At 50.3% G+C, this 21,733-nt stretch overlaps 4 protein-coding genes and 3 pseudogenes across 4 annotated transcripts; 4 read left to right on the top strand and 3 right to left on the bottom strand.

Moving 5' to 3' along the window:
• Positions 1–639: 639 nt before the first annotated feature.
• On the top strand, positions 640–2,385 carry SAPIO_CDS3761 (Uncharacterized protein; the record flags this gene model as incomplete). Its single annotated transcript, XM_016786489.1, has 3 exons — positions 640–783; positions 911–1,224; positions 1,329–2,385. 3 exons carry the CDS (start codon positions 640–642, stop codon positions 2,383–2,385), a joined length of 1,515 nt encoding a protein of 504 aa, XP_016643832.1.
• A 1,280-nt stretch (positions 2,386–3,665) lies between these two features.
• On the bottom strand, positions 3,666–4,691 carry SAPIO_CDS3760 (uncharacterized protein; the record flags this gene model as incomplete). The annotated part of the gene is made up of 5 exons (XM_016786488.1): positions 3,666–3,893; positions 4,013–4,117; positions 4,197–4,349; positions 4,418–4,588; positions 4,644–4,691. 5 exons carry the CDS (start codon positions 4,689–4,691, stop codon positions 3,666–3,668), a joined length of 705 nt encoding a protein of 234 aa, XP_016643831.1.
• Positions 4,692–7,410: 2,719 nt separating this feature from the next.
• SAPIO_CDS3759 lies at positions 7,411–8,475 on the top strand (annotated as a pseudogene; the record flags this gene model as incomplete).
• A 231-nt stretch (positions 8,476–8,706) lies between these two features.
• On the bottom strand, positions 8,707–9,636 carry SAPIO_CDS3758 (uncharacterized protein; the record flags this gene model as incomplete). The annotated part of the gene is made up of 4 exons (XM_016786487.1): positions 8,707–8,800; positions 8,866–9,079; positions 9,140–9,382; positions 9,456–9,636. The coding sequence occupies 4 exons, from the start codon at positions 9,634–9,636 to the stop codon at positions 8,707–8,709; spliced, it is 732 nt and encodes a 243-aa protein (XP_016643830.1).
• Positions 9,637–16,150: 6,514 nt separating this feature from the next.
• Positions 16,151–16,816, top strand: SAPIO_CDS3757 (annotated as a pseudogene; the record flags this gene model as incomplete).
• A 386-nt stretch (positions 16,817–17,202) lies between these two features.
• Positions 17,203–17,598, bottom strand: SAPIO_CDS3756 (annotated as a pseudogene; the record flags this gene model as incomplete).
• A 1,148-nt stretch (positions 17,599–18,746) lies between these two features.
• On the top strand, positions 18,747–19,749 carry SAPIO_CDS3755 (uncharacterized protein; the record flags this gene model as incomplete). Its single annotated transcript, XM_016786486.1, has 2 exons — positions 18,747–19,482; positions 19,607–19,749. 2 exons carry the CDS (start codon positions 18,747–18,749, stop codon positions 19,747–19,749), a joined length of 879 nt encoding a protein of 292 aa, XP_016643829.1.
• Positions 19,750–21,733: the final 1,984 nt, after the last annotated feature.

The raw sequence follows: 21,733 nt of genomic DNA, 5'->3' as shown, positions 1-21,733 counted from the left end.
AGATAGACTGATTGACTTGTAGACGGCATTTACTGATATCAAGATGGTCTTACTTGCTGAGTATTTATGCCATCTCGTCTGCTCGTGCTCTCCACACATTTTCCGTGAATATCCTCGCGAGTGAGTGCTAAAACCAGCGGGGTCGGGTTCGTGCGAAAAATTTACCAGAAAAGGAAATTTTGTCGCGAAAGGCCGCCGATAACACCATTTCCAGGATGCAAGACAACATCGCCGAACAGGCCTTGGCGGCCCCAGAAGGGAGCAGTTACCCCTCAAAATTCATACTAAAAACGGAGCTGAGAGAAGAGAATTTTACGTTAGATTTCAATAATGGCCTATTTCCTTGGAAATGTCGGACTTTGCCCGACTTTCCTTCGGCAGGTCTCCATACGGCCGGTCGGGAGGCAAAAAGACACCAACTTATACGACATTGAGTCATTGACGGGGTTAATCTCGTTATTCGAGCCCTGCAATGGAGGCAGAAAGCTCTGCTTCCAAGGACGTCCGAGCTCATGGCAAGGTCAATATAACATGGAGGGCAATTCCAGACTGGCTTTCTGGCCGTGAAGCTGTCCAAATCCAAGTCGGATTCCTTTTCTTCGACTTTGGCGAGGGTAATAGCAAATAAATTGCAAAGACATGTCGTCGCCGGCACGCGAACCCAGAGGTTCGGCCTCCAAGGATGTCGTCGAAACGTCCACGAAAAGTTCCCTGGCGGCTACAATCGCCGAATCGAATTCATGGCTTGCGAAAGTGCACCCATACTTCAAGGACCCGTCCCATGTCATGCTCTTAAAGCTGGACTTTCTTCTGCTTATCTGGGCCTTTATCGCTGGCCTTTTCAAGGCAAGTATTCGGAGTATGTCCTATCTCGGAGACGCTCCCCTATGTACTAACATCATACTTGTAGGACATGGACCAGTCTGCCACCACTGCCGCATTTGTCTCCGGCATGAAAGAGGACCTCAGCCTCTACGGCAATGAGCTCGTAGAGTTCAACACTTACTTCTCCATCGGTTACGCGATATTCATCGTTCCCGCCATGCTATTCCAGACCAAGATCCGTCCGTCTCTCTTTCTACCGTGGTGTGAGGTCATCTGGGGCGTATTCACGCTCTTCACATACAGGGCGAAGAACGCAAAGACCGTCTTCATCCTGCGGTTCTTCCTCGGGGTTTTTGAGTCGTCGTCGTGGCCCGGCATCGCGAACCTCATTTTTAATTGGTTCGTCGCTCTCAGAATCATTCGTCATTCGCTTTCCACAAAAAAGGAAAGTTTACAACGTTGCATACGCGGAATACTAACAGTGCGCTGCCAATCCCTAATAGGTATAAACCCGAAGAACTCGGAAAGCGCCTTGCATTCTTCGGAATCAGCGGTGTCGCCGGAAACATGTTCCTCGGCATCCTCCAAGCTGCTTTATACAATAACCTTAACGGCGTCCTGGGAAAGCCTGGCTGGCAGTGGCTCTTCATCGTCTCCGGAACCATCACAATCACCTGGGGCCTTGTAGGCCTAGTCGTCATCCCCGATTCGCCCGCCAACACGCGGGCCATCTACTTGACGCTCGAAGAGAGGGAGCTGGCGCGCAAGCGGATGGCAGACTGCGGGACGACGACGCAGGAAATTATCAAGGTTAAGACCCTCGGCAAAAAATTGAAACTCCTAGTCAAGACGCCTATTACGTGGCTGTTCCTCCTCGCGTACCTGCAGTTTGCCTGGAGCCAGCGCGCAAACTCGTACTTTCTGCTCTTCCTCAAGGGTTTGAAGTTGTCGGATGGAACGCCCCGATATTCGGTGTATACCGTGAATCTCATCCCTCTCGGAGGATACGCGATCAGCATGGTCTGTAATTTGGGGCTGAACGCCCTGAGTGACTGGAAGGCTTGGCGTTGGCAAGTTTCCATCGGCTCAGCACTGGTCCAGCTGCTTGCAACCGCCGTCTTGTCTGCCTGGCCATCAGACTGGAAGGTTATTATGGCCTTCTACTTCCTCTTATTCTCGACTGCAGCCTGGGGGTATACGCTCGTCGCATGGCTTGGCGATATCCTCCGCAAGGAGCCCGAGGTCCGGGGTGTGCTCGTGGCCCTTGCCGTCTGCCTCGTTTACACGGGCCACGCGACGATACCCTTGCGCGCCTGGCGAGTAAGCGACTCCCCGCGGTACCCTATCGGTTTCCCGCTCTCCGCTGCTTTCGCCGTCGGCAGTATTATCGCCATTTTGGCACTGCGTTATTACGTGAATACGCATCCGCAAGTGCAAGAATGGGGCCTTGGTGAGGATGGCGAGGCGCGTGCTACAGAGGAGACCCTCGTGATCGAGGGAGAAGACGACGTTAGTCAAGATGGGTCACGAGAAAAGGAGAAAACAGTAGTCAAGACATAATGTGGGTGGTACTCGCTTGAGTAATTGTGTATTTTTTCAAATATAATTCTTCAAACTTAGTAGAATATCCCATCGATGCACATAGAAGTCCCTGACCAGCAAGCGGACATCCGTCCAGAATTTAGAACTACCCGGATGGACTCGACATGTCGCATACATGGGCTGTACTGAAGACTCCAAAACGTATTCAGGTGGGAAATAGTGAAGGTGGGGGTCGCTATTTTATGTTTCGCGCATACGATTCTACAGAATCCCTCTTGCGAAATCTTTCCTGCTGTGGGCCGGTATCCTTATAGCTCAAGTTAGAAACAGGATCCGAAATAGCTACAATCCCAATGCAAGGAGAAAGTCTGGCTACCGAAAGGCGGAAGCTCGGCTCCGCCTGGGGTAGGGGTGCTACATCGATAGTTCGTAGCCGTTGGCTGGCGGAAGCTAAATTGGGCTACCGAGATTCTTTAAGTGTTCTTTAGAACCCAGTTCTTCATATCTCAGACCCCATTGGCACAAGTTACACGACGAAGGAAAAGATTGCATCAACGTTGGTAGCCGGTGCGCTCAGCTTGGATACAGAAATTGGCAAGCCACGCCTGAGTGACTGGGGTCGGGAGAGGCATACCTGAATAGAAAGGACACCTGACAACAGAGTAACAAAGCAGGTGGATGACCATCAAGGGCCTCGGCCTCTCACGACGTGGTCGAGTGGCGTCATCAAACACTGTCCCCCACGTGGGGAACAGATAGAGGAAAGCTCTTAGAATTATCTGACGATGGGTGTGCTTTCTTATAGAATATCCTTTCTGGAATGGTATCCGACGTTAGCGACGGTCTGTTGAAAACCAGCCACTGCAGCTGCCGCCGCTCCGTCGCCCCCCGGGATTACCCCCATTAATGCCCATCTCGGACAGTTGCCACCTCTCGGCACTAGCAAGTCTACCTGAGCTCTCAGTACGAAGTAATATTAATAAAGATCAAACAATGAGGAGGCATGGGGGCTTTTATTGGCCGAAGTATTTCACAAAGTTCTAAAAGAAAGTTAAGAAAAAAGCTGATGTTTTTTTGCGCAGCAATCTCTTCCGAATCTTAGCTTTCCTCACCATCCGTTGTTTAGCTGGCCTACCAGCCATGATGATAGAGGTATGGCGACGCCGGTAGTAAGATTGGCCCTATATGTAGTACCCCTGACTCATTGGCAAACTGGTGGAAACTAGAATATGGATATGGGAAGGGGAAATCAAAGAAACAATACAGGGGAAGGCAAAACCCGACAGGTTTGATTCGGTCTATGAATAGCAGAGGCCATTGGGACTGCCGCCCGGGTACGGATAGGACGAGGGGCGCGAACTGGAGGAGTGCCCGCAGTTTCCGTAGCCCAGCCAGACACTGTAGTCTCGGTTGTCGGCGTAGGAGTGGCCAGAGACACCGTTTCCATTCTTGCAGCAAGTGCCCTCGATCCAATAGACCTGATCTGCCGCCGTAGCGCAGAAGATGCTCGTACCATCAGAGAATTCCTAAGGGCGGGAAACGAACGCCATTAGCCAACCCAGCGTCAAGGAAATATCCTTGAGTAGAAGCAAGTGAAAAGGAAAGCATCAAGGAAGGGAAAGAAATAGAAAAATTCGTCACTTACACTGCAGATATATGACGCGCTTGTATTCTGGCAAGTCATACGGCGACATTCTTTGTTGGGGGCACCGCACATGCCACGAAGTGACCGAAGGTAATTACCCGCATTCTAAAGAAACCCGAAACGATACGGTTAGCGCGTTGCACGTACGATTACACAACGCCGGCAACTGTAAAAGCAGACGAACCTTTGCGTCATAGTGACCGGCGGTTGCCATGACTGCGCAAGAAAGTTGATTTCTCTTGGTCAGAATGTCTCTAGGGGTAATGCGTGCCTCGGCGTCGGAAACATCAGCGCCAGAGAAGTTGGGATTGGCCTTGATAATGGCGTCGTAGATTTGCTGTAAAGTAATAATGAGAACCCATTCTAGTAATCACATCAAGCGAATGTCCAGGTAGGTCGACGTACCTCTGCTGTGCCGTAGAGGGTAATGGGCTCCTCTCCTTCAAAGATGTTTCCGGTCCATTGCATGCCTGAGCCGTCATCGACGCTCAGTGCTTGGAGGTCTGATGATTTCTGCACAGCCGCGACTGATTGGCGGTTGGCTTGTCCCGGGGAGGGAGCAGCAAGTGTCTGAGCCTGCAGCTTCAAAGTCAGTAAACAGATTGGCTTAGGGGCAGATATATTAGCATACCAAAAGGCCAGCAAGAAGGGGGAGGGCTGTGGTTGCGTGGACAAGCATGATTCAAGATAATCGTTCAATATCAGAAACTTTGAGTGGCTTGGAGAAAGGTTAGTGAGGATTTAACGAAGGCGGGCAAGGGCTTCCGAAGGTATTTTATACTTGAATGGGGCAGCCCGCCGTTCTCACTGCGTCTCCCTGGGCTAGGGCGACCTTGGGTTAAGATGGGATGGAGTTCGGATGCCTGGGCTCTGCGGTCATCCTCCTAAAGGATCACAGGCTGCATAGGACGCATGACTTGCCCTTGCACTCTTGCTACTACGCCGGTGGGCGACGTCTTGCTGAGCCGAGATAGATGCTTACTGCAGGTCCTCGGGCCTCACTTTTTACCTTGCGTGATGGGCATTTTCGAAGACATTGGCTAAATTACAATCTGAAGGATCCTAAAATGTGCGCGACTTACGACCTAGAGTCGTATTTATTGATTCTGTATCGATGGCTTACGTCTTGGCCATACCACCGTCGCATAATCGCTCCAAGTTCTACTTGATATTGCTGCAGAGAGATGGCCTCAAGGGTACTTTTCCAGGCAATAGTCATCTTCCGACGGACCGCGGAGTGCACGGAACTTCTGAGTTATATGGTTGTACTTTTGGAGGAGCTGCGCCGCCTGTGCCTTGCGCCTCGGTCATACGTTACACGGTGCTTGGTCTCTCCTCCCTACTTAACCCGCATGGTGTCTGCCTTAAAGAAAGCTTTGGGCGACGCAAGATGAAGATACTAGAGCTGTAGTCTTGCCATTCCTAGAACCAAAGGTGCTGGTTCTCGGATCCACAAGGATATGCTCGATATTACGATAAAAGATGTAAGAGCACGATGAGTATGAGCTGTTCTGAAAAGCCTCGCGTTGCAACCACCAATTATACGTGAGCGTGAACGGCAGGTCCTGTTTAACTACACGATTACATAGGATGAAGGCAGATCGTGGAAGGGCGGTCTGTCCAAGGTTTTAGGAGAACTGTTAACGAGCTGTGTGGGGACGGAACGGGACGAATTGGAAAGTGTAGTTAGCTTCCTGATTGAGCAAGCCAAGCCAAGCCAATAAACTTCACGAAGGACCATGCGTGCACACCAGATGATGACGGGCATGAAGATAAAGTAGGAGGATTCAGGGGCCAGAGGACCACCACGGCCGTACAACCTACTGAAAGAGGAGAAGGAGCTGCGAACCTTAAAGAGGGGGGTTGACCGAGTCTCACCCGCCAAGAGTTGGGATGACACTCCGCCAGCAGGACATTAATGTTGTATGCATATGTCGAGATGAGTCGTTTAGCGCCAACACATTGTCGGATTGTGGTAAAAGGATGATCAAGTCGCCAAGTCGCCAAGAGTGGGATGGGCTGCTCTTCGCCAACTTCGGCAGGGATGTCGTGTGATTTCTTGTACAACGTACTCTGTACAACCTGAAGTCAAGCCAAAAGGGTGCCTTATTTTCCATAGGTGTTAATTACATGATGATGAATTATGAAGTACTTCAGAGCTGTACTTGCGATTAGTGATTATCTGGACCCCTTCCCTTCACTTGCCCCTCCCCCCGCCAGCCACCACTTCCTTTTGTTGCCTTCCCCGGAAATCTTTCAAGGCAGAAAATGTCGATAAATTAGTTAGCGGAAATCATTCTTGTCCTATTCCAAGTTCTCAAGTTCCCAGTCTAGACTCTACTTCGTGGGCGAGAGGTACTACTTGTCCAGGTTCGCTTACCTTCGGAACGAAAAGGGTGTGTGGGACACCGGGATCAGAGGTCCGAATCCCCGAGACTCTTTTTGTATTAGTAACCATGCATGGAGCGCGAACTAAATCTAGTTTATGAAGGAGCGGCATGGAGGAATCGTCCAACGCAGTTGCAGACGATAGGACCCACCTAGAATGGGACCTGGGGGATTGGACTGGTGTGCGAAAGACTCCAACTTCTTCGTACGCTTCACTCACAGTGGCAATGATCTGGCTTGTTGGATATTCACGCACTAATAATAATTCACCACCTTCTTCCAAACTTGGCTTCACCTCCGATTCTCCCCTGTAATTAAGTCAAGACCCGGCCACTTTCGCTTTTAAGCGTAATTATGCGCAATCCATATGGTATACGAAGTACAGAAATACAGATTGCATAATTATCCTGCAAAACAGAATTGGCTAGCTAGAGGGGTGCCCGGTGGGCAGGGGTTTTGACTTATCCGTCGAACGCGGCATGAGACGGATTAAAGGATAGACCGAATTCCGATACTACCCCGGATCAAACCGGTTCCTTCTCCCCTCTGTTTCCACCTATTTTCAAAACTCAAATGAAGAAAAATACATGCCCGCCCCCATAGCTTTTCTGATCACTCCAACAGCAAGAACCTCAAATCCGCCAAGTTCAATTTGGTCTTCCAAGGTCAAGAGGAAAACGCACCTGGTAGAATTATGCTTCTCAATCCTTCGTCGTGCAAGAATTTGATTTGATTGAAAAGGGGTAATTCATGCGCCACAGGAGGATATGACCCCTGAATGTTGTACAAGGTAGCATTTCGTTTGAAACAATTTCAAGATGACAGCACAAAGCTTGGTCATAAATAATGCCTGAGATTTTAGAGATCAATTGATGAACCGATACATGACACGTGCGCAGTGACAACTCTCGACGTTGGTCGTTTTGTCCCCCTTCAACCTCACGTTTCAACAATTCCAGTACTCTCGTTTCCTCTGTCCGCTTTTCCTTTAATATCCTCCTTACGCCTGTATGGGTGCTCGCCCAGTAGGGCGCTATTTGCGCATTTTCGTCGTCTTCCTGGTGGCCGTGTCCGGGTTATACATCTACCTAAATCCCTCCCAGCGCCCATACAGCCCAGACTACGGTCGCCTTTCCTCATTAGACCACACCTCCCGCTTTGCCATCGTAACCTTCCTCGGCAGCGACACTTCACAACGGCAAGAAGACGACTATTTCGTTGCCTGTCGCATATTAACCTACCAAGTCCTTCATGCCCAACAGACGCGACTCCGGGACGAGAATATGGAGAAAATCGATTTCATCGTGGCAGTTACCAGCGAGGTGGATCCCTGGAAACGGGAACAGCTCCAGGTCGATGGCGCAAAAGTCGTCGAAATAGAAGATCTGCCTCTTAGGTGGTGGATCAGGACAGGGGTGACCCGGTGGAAAGACCAGTTCACCAAGCTGCGCTTATTGCAATTGACCCAGTACTCGCGCGTCCTCTTCCTTGACGCCGATACCCTGCTGCTTTCGCCGCTGGACGACATTTTCAACTCCGACGCGAGTAGAAATCCCTCGCAGACGAATTTCACGTATAGGAAAGGCGATGAAGCTGATTTGCCTGCCGAATACGTCTTTATGGCATCCTCGGATCACCAATTCACAGGTGAGCGCGACCACCCTGTGCCACCTGACCCTGCCAAGACGACGGGGTCATTTAGCGCCGGATTTTGGCTTGCGGCGCCATCACAAGAAGTTTTCGAATACCTCCTTAGTGTCATGGGTCATTACCGCCGATTCGACCCTCACACGATGGAGCAAAGCCTTCTAAACTACGCTTTTCGGCGATGCGACGTCAGCCAGAAGGCGAGGGAATCCTCGTCCGAGTGTCCCGAAAATGCGAAACCTGGGCCGATGCCGTGGAAGGAATTAGATTGGAAGTGGTCTTCGACTTGGCCCTCATCGCGAGATGTGGAGAATGGAGTTGTCAGTTTACATGAGAAACTTTGGAAGACGGGACCACAGCCATTAAGGGACCTATGGGGCAAATGGAGGAGTGAGATGGAGGCGACCTTGGGTCCTGTATCACATTGAATGTATTATATTGGAATGACATCATGCGGTCGGGCGGTTCATCGTTTTCAATCTTTCTCGCTTTATTTTCCAAGACTTGCATATTAACTACGCCTGATTTGATAAAGGCGATGGTTTGGGGGCGGGGACAGGGAATTCACGAAGAACCGCCTTTAGTCTGGACGATTCCCTACACTTGCTCACGATAATTGTAAGATGGGTGTTGGGGTATGCATGAATTATTATAACTTGCTAAAGCTTGTCTGCCAGGTTGCATCCGACCACGCCACCGCGCGATTCTGCGGTTTTAGTTTGGCATTGGTCATCCGTGACAATCCACTCGACGCTAATATTATACAAAGAAGCTTCCCGAGCCCTCAATTCAATTCGACCACGTATCCATTCCCTTACAAGTGGACGGCGACCAAGATCTCGGCAAGGGTGCCGGTGAGGAGGCCATTGACAATAGCGAGGAGGCCGTTGGCGGCCTGGAGCAGCTCACCAACGAGAGGAACGCACTCGGTGACAGAGCCAACGATGCTGAAGACGAGGTTGAGGACGGCAGTGAGGAGGCAGTTGACGGCGTACAGGATGTGGCCGAGATCGACAGTGAGGGTAGCGACATCTAGATGGAATATTAGCAATTCCCCTGATCGCATTATGGGACCGGGGTCCTAAGACGTACCATCACCGAGGGAGACGACGAGGCCAGCGAGAGTCTTCTCAAGTCCGGAAACGAGGGCAGTGACTTCGACGACAAGGTTGAGGAGGACCTGGAGGTCGCCGACAGCAAGAGCAACATCGATACCGGCAACGAGAGGAAGGACAGTGTTGACTACAACCTCAACCTCGGCGGTGAGGGAGACGATCTTGGCCTTGACCTCAGCGACAACGTCGACGGTGAGGTCGCCGGCGCCAACAAGCGCGGCTGCAATGGATGGATTAGTACAAGATGAGTCTCAAAGGGGTGGCAACGGATGTTAAGAAGGGAGTGCGCGTACTGATGGACACCAACTCCTTGTCGACGGTGGCCTTGAGGTCGGTGACGGTGGTCAAGACCGCGGAGACGGTGCAGTCAAGGCAGTGGCCAACATCGGCAACAGCAGGAGGAGCCTGGGCAGGGATGACCGAGGCATAGGCAGTGAAGGCGAAAGCCGCAGCGAGGAGTCCGGAGAACTTCATTGTGTCGGTATTAGGTATGGAGAGGTGGATGATATTAAAAGCAAGTAGTTGGATTAAAAAGCAGAATTAAAGAATGTCAAGTAGTTGGTTGCGAAATGAGCGACGAGAGCGAATGATGTGAGAGTGTGGGATGTAAAAGAAATCATGCCACTTCGACCGCGGGAAGACAGTCTTTTATACATCTATTCCGGTCGTCCATGTGCCTGCAAACTCTTGCCTGACGATAGGCGTTATTGCGGCGAAACGATCATGGCCTAGACGCTACCTCATCTCCTGCCCCGTTGTAATTTTGCTATAAAATATTGATCAACGCAGCGAACTATTCCAAAGACCAAGTCTTCATGGCAAACTCTCCGCATCTGGCAATCTCCCTGTCAATCAGTCCTGGTTTAGTGCCCGTGCCAACACCCACCAAGGCCGCAGATCGACACGCTAACATGGATCCACTGCCGGTGGCGTCGATCCCATCCGAGTCCATGGGTCATTTGATGTGTTCTTATTTGTCTAGGTTAGGGGCTGGGGACATTTTCGGCGAGCTTGTTGTTGACCGCAATTCCCCTTTGGTTAGTAAACACCTTTCGCTTCTTGGCCAGAGGAATTAATTACCCTTGTATCGTTGATCATTGTCCTGATTACCTCGGTAGTGATGTCCAATTTGAGGCTCACGCATCCGTGACATGAGTCGAATTGTCAACAGCCACGTTCTAAGATCAAGATTTTCCTCATCGTGTAAAGGGGGCAGGGAGTTTAGGGGGGGTTGGGCTGGGCTGGGGTTTGAGGGGATGAGGGATGGGATGTCCGATTCTTCGAGACTGCGATCTACGATCCAATAAAATCATCTTGTCAACTACTTTAAACCTTGCAATTTTCACGTTCTAAACTCCTTTTACATCCTTCTCCAAGTTCACCACAACACAACTTTCCTATCCCTACACATTTGTTTTTGACGGGTCGCCCTGCATCTCAACCCATGTGTGGTAGTCATCACCTTTGCCAATGTTCCTGTACCTCCCCAACTAAAAGCTAATGACATGAATACAAGAGAAAGCATGTGTGCCTGAGATACTCACTGGCTTCGGACAGTTCATATACCGCCGGATGTCGAGTAGAGCCAGTGTGGTTTGTCCTGTTGTAATCCCATTCGGGAAAGCCGCGAAGACTAGCATCACTATGACGGAGTTGGCGAGCGCGTGGAAGATAGACGCACCCCAGTGGAAACTACTGAGCTGAAATTTTGGCATTAAATCCTTCCCCATCCTGTACTTGGTGTCAGGTCGCCTTGCTCCCAGGAATGCACCTGGATAAGTCTCTTCTGGGATGGAGTCGGAGTATTCCCCATGATGGTTATTGATCTAGTCCTTGCGACAGCCTTTATCTGGCATGCTTAGAGAAGGCATATGACGATGGGCTGTAAGCAGAGAAGGCAACGCAGTTATGGCCTCAATAACGCTGAAATCTGACCAGCTACATAAGAACCAGATTGAGAAAACAACGGAGGAAGCTGCGGATTGAACAGCAAATGGAATTGCTTCGTAAGGAATGCTAAGACATCGAATTGCCATCCGGAGTAGTTTTCTGACGATGAATTATCTAGCCCCCAGTACACTTATGAAAGTGCCCAAAAGACCGGTATATATCTTTGTCTCATGAGGCCTTTCACCAAGTCGTATCCTTGAGCCCGTCGGGAAGGATTAGACTGCTTATTTTATGACACATCACAGTCCTGAACAGAAAACCTGGTCAGTCACCGCCCGGTTGCCCCAAAACAGGAATCCTTGGGCATAAACGGGCATATTTAAGCTTAAACTGCTGGGGTGCTTTCCCAAATCCACCTAGCGTGCTCTTCGGTGACACTGAATCATTGCTTGTCCGCTGGAAGGGCACTTGGGGAACCTTAATTCTCTGGATGGACCTGCCTATGATTCAGACAAACCGTTTTATCAGGCACATATTCTTCCCGATGTGTCGCCCGGTAGGAATGCCGCGATATTGTCCTCGCAGAACCTGAGGTCCCCGGGTGATCTTTTTTGAAGCTCTGAACCTCATTAAGAACATAGGAATGGACTTGTTCCAAGTCTTCGTTGACCAATGGTGGGGTCGAATAGATGCCCTCGTTTATTCCATATTCGGCTGTCAAAAAAACCAAAGCTTTCGGCAGCAATCTCAAATTCTCACACCTCTCCAGGGTCTTTGGAACTGAGTACCTCCCGCGAATTGACACGGACCGACCCATTGCTGTCTTTCCCTGACACCTTTTCAACGTAGCTTGCTTCCAAGTGGCTGGAGTGGACATCAACTAAACAGGCATGCGCTGTTCGGATCGCTCGTATCGCATAGGAAACTGCAGATGCGGCTCCCTAGTGTACTCGATTCGTGCAAGTTTAACTGGCGTGGTAAGGTACTTCAAGGTTTTCCCGTCACAGGAGAAATAACGTATGGGGTGAGCAGATTCATTCTGTCTCAGCTCATGAGTCTCGCGGTTTTTCGATGTGCCCAGGTGTAATGTACACATTGGGCCAGAGAAGCAGAAGGTAAATGGAACGACGTGACCGCGACGACGATCCAGCCCCCGGAGGCCACCCGGATGTTTGAAGTACGGAGGAAAATGAAACATCTGGTCTTCGCGACCGTGACCAAAACAGTCAGCATCTAGACGAAGTCGGCGTCTCTCGCCGCCCTTAAGCTAAGCTGACATCTCTCACAGAGGTTGCTCGAGCACCACATAGCTGATATTATACACGCGGCCTACTCCAAAACCAAATTTAATACTACAGATACAAATCATATCATCTCGCCAGCCACCAGGCTCTTCTAGCGCGAGGTATGACAGTGTTTGCGGCAACAAGCCTGGTCAGTTCCTTTGGTAGGACATCATCCCCATTGTCAAGGCAAAGTGGCCTCGGATTCAAGAGGACCAGTTTTCTCGTCTCCCTGTTGATGACAGTGTTTCTAGTGGATAGATTTCCGTAGACAAGGCATGGTCGAATGAATAGTATTCTTTTCTAAGAGTGTATCGAGCCAAGAAGAACAAGAAAATAAAAGAAGATTGGTTCTTAGTTATCTTTTCTTTCGATTCAGATTGTTCGAGGAGAGAAAAAGAGAGTGAAAAAAAAAAATACAAAAAGCTCGCTCGTGGCGCGCTCCCAGGATCGAATCCCGGTTGCTTACCGCGAGCTACGAAAATTGCAATTTTCTAACCTCCTGAGCGCTCCAATGACCACTTGGTCATTGGTCGCAGTCGCTACTGCTTTAGCTTCTCGGTTGGAAATTCTTGCCGTGGCATCGTATATAAAGTTATCATATGTGTTGGTGCCTAGACCTTGAGGAAGGTGCGTTGGGGGCTCCTTCCTCCAGGCCGACCATCTCAGGATGGGTTCAATTGTTGATATTAGATGAAAATTAGATGCTCTACTAAGAGGGAAGACACGAATTTATTATAGCATGATTGTATTCAATCAAATTCCTTGCTCTTTTTGTTACCTACACCTCGTACCAACTGCGAATTCACATCGACATTACAGTATCTAATCCTACACATCAACACGAGCGCCCGTCAACGACCTCGTCACTCCATCGCGGCCCCTTCTCTTCACCAACGTCCACCAAGGCACTTTCTCGGTGAAGGAAGTCGATATGGTGATTCGGATACGCAGGTTCTGGAAGTGTCTCGAGAGTTAGGTGTGTGGTCGAGCACGATAATTGAATGAGATGGCTTGTATATTTCCGTCAACGCAGCCGAGCACTCTTCTCCTCTTCGCTGATCCAATTTGTGTATTAGGGACTTTCCCGCGGACCTCTTCCACTGAGCTCCCTCTTTACCCTGGCTTCTGCTTCCTCTTTCCGGGTGGTTCTCACTGCCGGTAATTATGGCCAACGCCGTGTAGTTTCGACACAAGATCTGCATTCACCTGTGAGGGTTTCACCAGGCTCGCAAACTCTTACAAGAGAACCCCCAGACCCCCCTCCGCTTTCACATACTACAGATGGTAATATAAAGACAGGATAGTGCTGAGGGGGAGTATCTCGAGGTAACAATTCTTACCTGAGTTTTCCTGGCTTGGCCCAAATCCGCTCACTTTTCCCGGCATTAATCAGATCACATCTCACGGTACAGATGATCCCTCTTCTTACCGCCCTCGAGTCCGCTTCCGAGGGGATGTCTTTCTGTTGGAATATCTGGAACTGGTATTTGTGGATGACATAGGTGTAGGTTTACATAGATTCTCAACAACGAAGAGAAAATGAAGACCCGGAATCAACACTCTCCCAAAGATGAGGGAACCCCGAACCTAAGAATAATTTGGACCACATTACGAGTTGACGACCTCCAAGGCTATTAAAGAACTCGATGGGGAATTTTTTCAATATATGTTGACATAGGTGTCTGGCTTAAAAGAACATGAGGGCATTTCTCCACGCTGACTGACCATTGATTAGAAGTGACGTCATTTGAATAGACTTGGGAGGCACGCTTTCGCCGACGATCGGGCTAATCCAAGCTTCTCAACCCCATGATTTGTACCGGCCGACGGCATACGGAGTACCGAATCAACCCGGATGACCCGGCCGAATAGGGCTGATAGTGCATGCCGAGGGATAGATTGATAAGATCCTGTCTCGCGATTGAACCCGATAGAGCCACATATACCTGAGCTGAAGAGGAAGAGCAGGGATGATGTCCACTTTTAAGGCAGCCTTGACGAATCGCATTGGCCGCTTACCGAAATGGGTCTAGGCAGATCAGGCGAAGGTCGCAGCGGAGTCGGTGATAATCGGTCCAAATGTCGGCCAATGTTTCCAACAAAAGACGACCACGTTTTCATCATCAACCTGCCGGTCATCGGCCCTGTGAACCGTTCCGGGGAGCATAATAAACATTTTCCTGTCCGCGGCCGATTATCACCGGGTCTGGGCATCGTTTCTAGAGAGATTGTCGTTGTTTGTTTTCGACCTATTGCATTTCAACCCCTCACGCCATCACGCGCTGGTCCAGGACGTTGCTTCTTTGAACCCCTGCAACAGAGATCATTCCCACATTACTTAACCAGCGTTACTTGGCGAATTATGAAGCCATGCCTTACCCGCGTAGGGTGACTGCATGTGAGCGATGCCGAAAGCTAAAGAGACGCTGTGATCGGGTGCGGCCATGTTGCTCCAAGTGCCGCCAGACGGGATTCCCGTGCTCCTTTGGTGAAACGAGCACCGCCAGCTTCAGCTCCGGGGGATCGAGCTCTACGCCTTCGAGCCCCTCTACACCCTTTGACTTGGCATGTCTAGACACCTGGACCGATGGAGTACTTGAGTCGCCGGTCGCGAACGATTTCATCAATGGCGACTCTATTATCTGCAGCATCATTGCACCAGCCACCTGCGCCGAAGTCAGAGAGATCCGTCGACGAAATCGTGTGCGGTTCTCCTGTTCGCGGTGCCATCGGATGAAAGTCAAATGCGACAAGAAGCTGCCATGCACGCGCTGCCAGAACAGTGGAGTGGCCGATGACTGCTCGTACATGCATCGTTCCGCAAATGCAGAGAATGCCAACGAAAGAGAAATTGAAAGCCCCGAGCCCGAAGATTTTAATACTGTTTTTGAGACCTTCAACTCGAGGCACCGGGGATCTAGCCACTGGAGGATATTGATGTATCGGGTAGGTATTTCTGGGCAGCAATCCTTGTTCTTCTTTACTTTTTCCTTCTCCTTTTTTTTTTCCTACTGTCGATTTTGATTGATCGATTAGGGGAAGAAGAAAGAGGCAATAGCGAAGGCTAACGATAAATATGACCACGTCAGATCAAGGCACTTACCTCAATAGATTTCCACACCTACGCTCAGACTCAATGGGAAAAGCTCGACCACACGACGTGTGACCTTGAGCTGATCATTCCAGTCAACTATCCATTTGGAAGTCCTGGTGCGGTAAAATACGCATCACTTAGGTCCGTAATGGATCTCCTATCTAATTGCAGCTCCTCTACTCAAACATATGTCGACAACTACTTTCGAATTTTCGAACCTCTTCATCCTATATTCGACCCCGATACCCCGGGACATGGAGTGGTACTCTTTGATATATCATCACCGCCCTCATCTGTGGAGGATCTGGTAAAGCTTGCACAATACCTAATCGTGCTAGGTCTTGGTTGCTCCGCCACGACAGGAACCCAAGCTAACAGCACTGAATTCTACCACGCCGCCGAGGCATGTTTAATGAAAACCCCGTTCATGTTTCGGCCCTCCCTCGCCACCCTCCGAACCTTATGCTTGATGGTCATGACGAAGCGAGTCGCAAATGCCACCTGCTGGGCGGTTGATGCTTCGTGGTCCTTAGCCGGGTTGATGATACGGCTCGCCGTAATGCTAGGACTGCATCATACTTCTTGCGACTGTTCCGAAGAGGATGAAGTCGGCTGGGCCGACTGGCACGCGTGTAGAAAACTATGGACGACGATTGTTTATATTGATATTGAAATATCCATTCTTACCGGCATGTCGTCGCTCCTACAAAAGGACGAAATGGTGTCTTGTCACCCGCTCCCTGACCCGAGTCTACTCGGAAACCATGTTTCCCAGTACGACGATCCACTATACAACACATTCCCCCTGATCATGGAAGTCGAAGACAAAGTCAACTCGAAATCCTCCAATCTGACCTACGAAGAAGCTGTCCAATACAACACCATAGTCAGACAGCTTATGACCACCGTCGTTAACACAGAGACCGGTCTACGTCGAACCGCCCTCGAGATTTTCTTCCGCCGCGTCCTCCTTGTCCTCCATCGCAAATTCGCCCACCTCCCCGAGTCCCCCTTCGACTATCCGATATCGTACTGGTCCTCCCTCGAATGCAGCCTGGCGCTTTTGGTACACCAGCATGGCATGTTGGAAGGGGGCGATGCCGGCCTCCTCGAGGTCGGGAGGGCTTTTATGCTGGACTTTTTCGCCGCGGCGTTGACGGCTTGTATACATGTGCTGAGGGAGGACGCGCCTCTTTCAGCGGCGGCGGACGCTCTGGATGGTGCGATTCCGCCTCGACAGACTATTTTGGAGACGCTGAGGTCGTCGGTGGTGATTTGGGGCTCTCAGCAGAGGAAGTCACTTTGCATTCGCTCGGGTTATTCTCTACTGAAAACCATTGTTGAGAAGATCCCGGACGAGACACCGTCGCTGCTGTGCATCTGAGCCTCGGGTGCTCAGCTTGTGTCTTGGCTCGGCTCATGTACAGTATACTATGAAGAGGGTTGGTTTGTCCTAGTTGTCATCTAATCTCCGCTACTTGTTCGAATTCCACCCATATATAATACAATGGCACTAGACATTTTTGAGCATGCAGTGGTCATTGAAAAGTTCCCTCACATCATCTGGAAGGAGGTAGATATCGGAAGCTGCCCTCACCAGCAACAGCAGCCGATCGTTCACTGTTGCATCCGTGAACATTCCCAAAGTATGAAGCTTATCCATAGAGTTTTACAAACCGTTTTGAAAATTGATGGGGGACCGTCAGGAGGATAAATCAACACGATTTATTCAAGAGACGGGGCGAGAAATATAAGATAATGTTGCAACTGTCAGTTGTAGTTATAATGGCTACTTCTCGCCCCGTCGTTTAAGCCACCATTGCCCTCCGTCCAAACCATGGCCCGCACTGCTTCCGGTGCTGCCTGTCTGACCTGCTCTCCTATGCTGAGGCCGGATTCCTTTTTCGCAAGTTCTTCGAACGTACCCCGCCAGAATTCCCAGCGTTCCGCGCACATGGTCTTCCACCCATGGTATCGCGAGCCTCCATGGCGATAATTGTAGAAGTCAGCTGAGGGCACCACCGTTGAAATTTTATTCTCATCTGCCCAATCCAGAGGCTCCGAGGCGGATTTGATCCATTCGTAAGCAGCGCGTATCCGGCATTCTCGCAAAGATACATGTACGATGCTGAGGTCGTCTTCAAGAGCCAAAAGCATGGCGTCCATGGTCTCAAAGGTGGTGTTGACTATATCGAAGGAGTTGATATTTATCCATGTCTGAAACGAGTCTGGGTCGAGGCCTAGCTCATCTGCGGCCGGCTCTTAGCGAAGCAATGTTGGACCATGTCGATAGCAAATGGACGGTTTACATGCGCAGTGGCATACATGTACGGGTCTTCTCGCCCTACTGCTCTACAGAGGCATCCCGATGTCGAGGTTCTAATTTCGGGCTGCGAAAAGTAACAAGTAGCCTTCTGTCTGTATCCCTGTTGTTATTGGTTTGATGAGGCAAGATCCTAGGCTACATTGTCCCCGCTATGGCCGCCGATCAATAGGAAAGCACTTCTTAAGGAAGAAGCCTCTCAATCTTCTTCGATTTCTTTCTCTTTATGGAAGCTTCCCTATTCCTAGGCCTCTGCTAGATATTTACCTCCGGTCAGCTCTTGAGAGGAGATCGACATATCTTAAACGTGAGAGTCCCACCCCTCCAGTTTCTCTATGCCCAGTCGCGGATCAAGCCATCGTTGATGCGATTCTATCTTCGGAACAAGGAGGATAATTAACCGAGACGTTGTGGAACACCATCGGGTCACGCCTCAGGTTTAAGGCAGGGCAGCGAGGAAAATGCGAGTCTTCTGGGCGTCATCCTATCAAAGAATTTACAAGATTCCCCCGCCTCCATTGGTTGCGGGGTCGAGTTTGGTGTGCTTTCACTAGGTCTATATGAACTGCTCTGTAGACTTGACGGCAAAGTACACACCAGTCACAGCTGTGGACATTCTAGATAATGACCCGATAACGAAGCTCATGCAGCAAGATGATTATATGATCATTACTGGATTACTCAACATGATCGGACTAGAGGGGTCACCACCAAAGCTCCCTGTTCCAATCAAACAGCCGCGTACGGCAAAATTATTTTCCCGTCTTACGTGTTGAGGCTCGCGGAGGCATCCTTGCATGTCAGTACATATGAGGGAGAAGAGATGGGACGAGATGCTAGAGACAGACGACGTTTCTCCCCTCTCCATCAATTATCAACTCTTCGACTCGATCTGGACAACGGAATTTTAGGCCCGTCATCTACGCGAATTATACCAACACCGAGGCTCATGGGGAAAACGAAGAGGTTTCTTGAGCGGCTCCGTTTCAAGATGAAGAAGAAGAAGCTGACCGAAGCCAAAGCATCCATAGAAATAAACACAAGGCTAGAAGATGTCCCTGCAACAAACACCAAGGCGGCAGCTACCCCAGCTACCGAAGCAGCAACCCCAGCTACCGAAGCAGCAACCCCAGCTACCGAATCAGCAACCGTAGCAGCAACACCGGTGGCAACCCCGGCGGCAGCAATCCCCAAAGCAGAGAAAGAAGCAGAGGAACTACCCGCAGCGAAGAAGGAGACAATGAAAAAACTAACCGCAGCCCTTAAGGAGGTCCCAGACTACATTATCAAAGATGGGAAAAGATCTTGGAAAAATTCACCCAGTAACGTCATCGATGCTGCCTGCAAAGGCGGGGCCAACAACGTTGTCTACTGGGGTCTGCGACGGCTCGAAGAGACAGATAGGCATGCTTGGCGAGAGGCGTTGAACCGGGCTGTTCTTACGTGTGCGGCACGGGGTGATACCCGTCTCCTGTCGTGGCTTGTATCTCAAGGCGGAGATATAGGCGTAAGCAATGTCACTGAGGAAGAAGACACGGCTCTACACTTGGCGGCTGGGAGCGGCCACACGGAGACGGTGAAATGGCTTCTCTCCCAGGGCGTGGAAGCCTGGGTGATGAACAAGAACGCGCGGACCCCCCAAGAGTGCGCAGGAGAGAATGGTAGGACCGGGTGCTTTCAGGTGCTTAATAAACTTAGACCTGGCCAGAGAATCGTCGTTGAGCGAGGTAAGCCTGCTCTGTTTTTACTTCTATTTTTTTTTTTTTCCCATTGCTTATTTGACATTTTCTTGCGCTTGCCGCGGCGCTCTGTCGTCTATTGAACGTTTTAAAATTGCTAACAGGGAAATAGGCGTCATGTGGTATGACTATCTAGGAAATGATCCCGCTGATAGACTTGGCGCCTACGATAGACCGCGCCCTGGAGGGGGTGCGGATCCATATCCAATGCGCGCGCATCCTTGGGTTACGCCTGGCCGGACTGGCAGATACTAGTTATCCGTCTATGGGTCGGTGTATGCTGTTCTATTCTTGTTTCCCCAACGAGGTGATGGGCGGCGGTTCAACTCAGCTCCACTACCGGTGCGAGGATGGCCCTCTACCTATCCTGAATCGGACAAGTGCAGGAGTTGGCAATTACCGCCTAAACGATGCGAGCGGAATCAACATGGCAAGATATGAGGGCTTCCAAAACACCCCCGGCAGATAGTCTTGTCTCACTCCCCAAAGACTAGCAAGGCGGCCTCTGAGAAGGCTTTTTGGCGGCGACACTCTTTTCCTATCTTCTGACTCTGCGTTCCGAGATTGGAAACTGTCCAATTATCCGCGGGAGCCCAGCGGCCGACATCAACCTATGCTTGACAAAGTCGACTTTATGTTGGTGGAGGCTTTTTGAGATATTACATACTGCACAAGCTACCTTCATACGTCAAGAAGGGTTCACTACGCGGGTAGTGGAAACCACTCCAGACCTCGGTGGTGTTTGGTACCGGCTGTTAGCTTTGCTGCAAAGAGGCTATTCCCTCCAATGAGGGCGGCCCAGATGACTTTGCAGGAATTATCTATCACTCTTAGCTTTCGGTCACAGGAAGGCCTTGAAAGGGGCAGGAGGAATGTGGCGGCTGTATTACCTCGGATGAATTCGTGGCGCATCCAGCAGACTGGTCGGAGCAGCATAAAGGTTGGAGAGACCCCGATGACAGGGTCGCGGCCAGTGAACGTTAGGGCGAGACATACTTAGATCATTGTCTATCCATATCAATCGGGCGGATAGAACCTTTGGCGATACCCAAACTTTGCTTCTCAGGGACGATCCAGCCAAGATCAACAAAGTAAGTGCCAATCGCCATGCCTGTCCTCTCCAACATTTCCCGCTGCAGAGAATGGTATGAACTTGAAGGATGACAGAAAGTACTCCCCGGAAAATTTTCCAATCTGGTGGGCGAGGACAGGGGATTCCAACCTATAGGCCGATTTATCGGGGCTTGTCTGGGACAAGGGGCGACAGTGGTGAATCAGGGCCAGCATTGGTCGCGGTTTTGGAAGTTACTGTGCTGGAAAATATGTGTATTTGAGGAATATCAGATCAGTGAATAGTACGGTAAGGATAGCGAGAAACTTGAATAGTTGATACGGCCGCATGGACCCGAGATGAAGTAGCGATCAGTCAAACCGTGCCTGAGACTCTTGGCTCAGCCGACATAGATTCACAGGAACTTGGATCACCGTAACAAAACATGTCCGCATTCATAGATGTGTTTAGGCAAGCCAATAAAGGCTTACATCCTTCTCTCTCCGTCTACCTCATGAATGTATACGTGATGGTGTTCTGCTTCTAACTCAATAGGTGGGCGATCTGCCACTTTCAGCGTATCGGGTTTCGCAGCATCAGGGACCTCGTTCAAGGGGCCTTCTGCTGGGGGTGTTTTCGAACGGCTTCGTCTTCGTCTGAAGAACAGGGCAGCTAGGACAATAAGCAAGACACCCACGACAGAGCCCAGCACTGCCCCGATAATTACTGCCTTGTTATCTCCAGAATCGGAGGCCTTCGCGGTGGCGCCGGAGTTGGATGAATCAGAAGAGACGGAGGGTGTCGAAGTTGGAAGGGTTGAAGATACCGGCGATGACAATGATCCGCTGGCTTGCGCTGCCTTCACGACTTGGCCACCTACGATGAGGAAGCCAGTGCCCTGCCGGCAGCATTCTTTTGTGGATTCGGAATCAGTGCTGCCGCAGCAGAGACTCCCATCATCGCAAACTGTGATTCGCACATCGGTCGAACTCATCGAAAAGCCTGCTGCATCTTTCGAAGTCCGTTTTAATTAGCATACGCCCCAGCGTGACCAGGAAGTGCTACAATCAGAAATCCACCACTCACTGAGGAGATCATCGGCACACAGCTTCAAACATCCCGGTGATTTCCATGTCGGATCTGTACAGCTCTCACGCCAGATCTGCTTCGAAGACGGGTTGTAGCAAA

Source organism: Scedosporium apiospermum, assembly GCF_000732125.1.
Source record: "Scedosporium apiospermum strain IHEM 14462 chromosome Unknown SEQ_SAPIO_0089, whole genome shotgun sequence".
Lineage (NCBI taxonomy): Eukaryota > Fungi > Ascomycota > Sordariomycetes > Microascales > Microascaceae > Scedosporium > Scedosporium apiospermum.
This window is presented reverse-complemented; position numbering and strand designations above follow the sequence as displayed.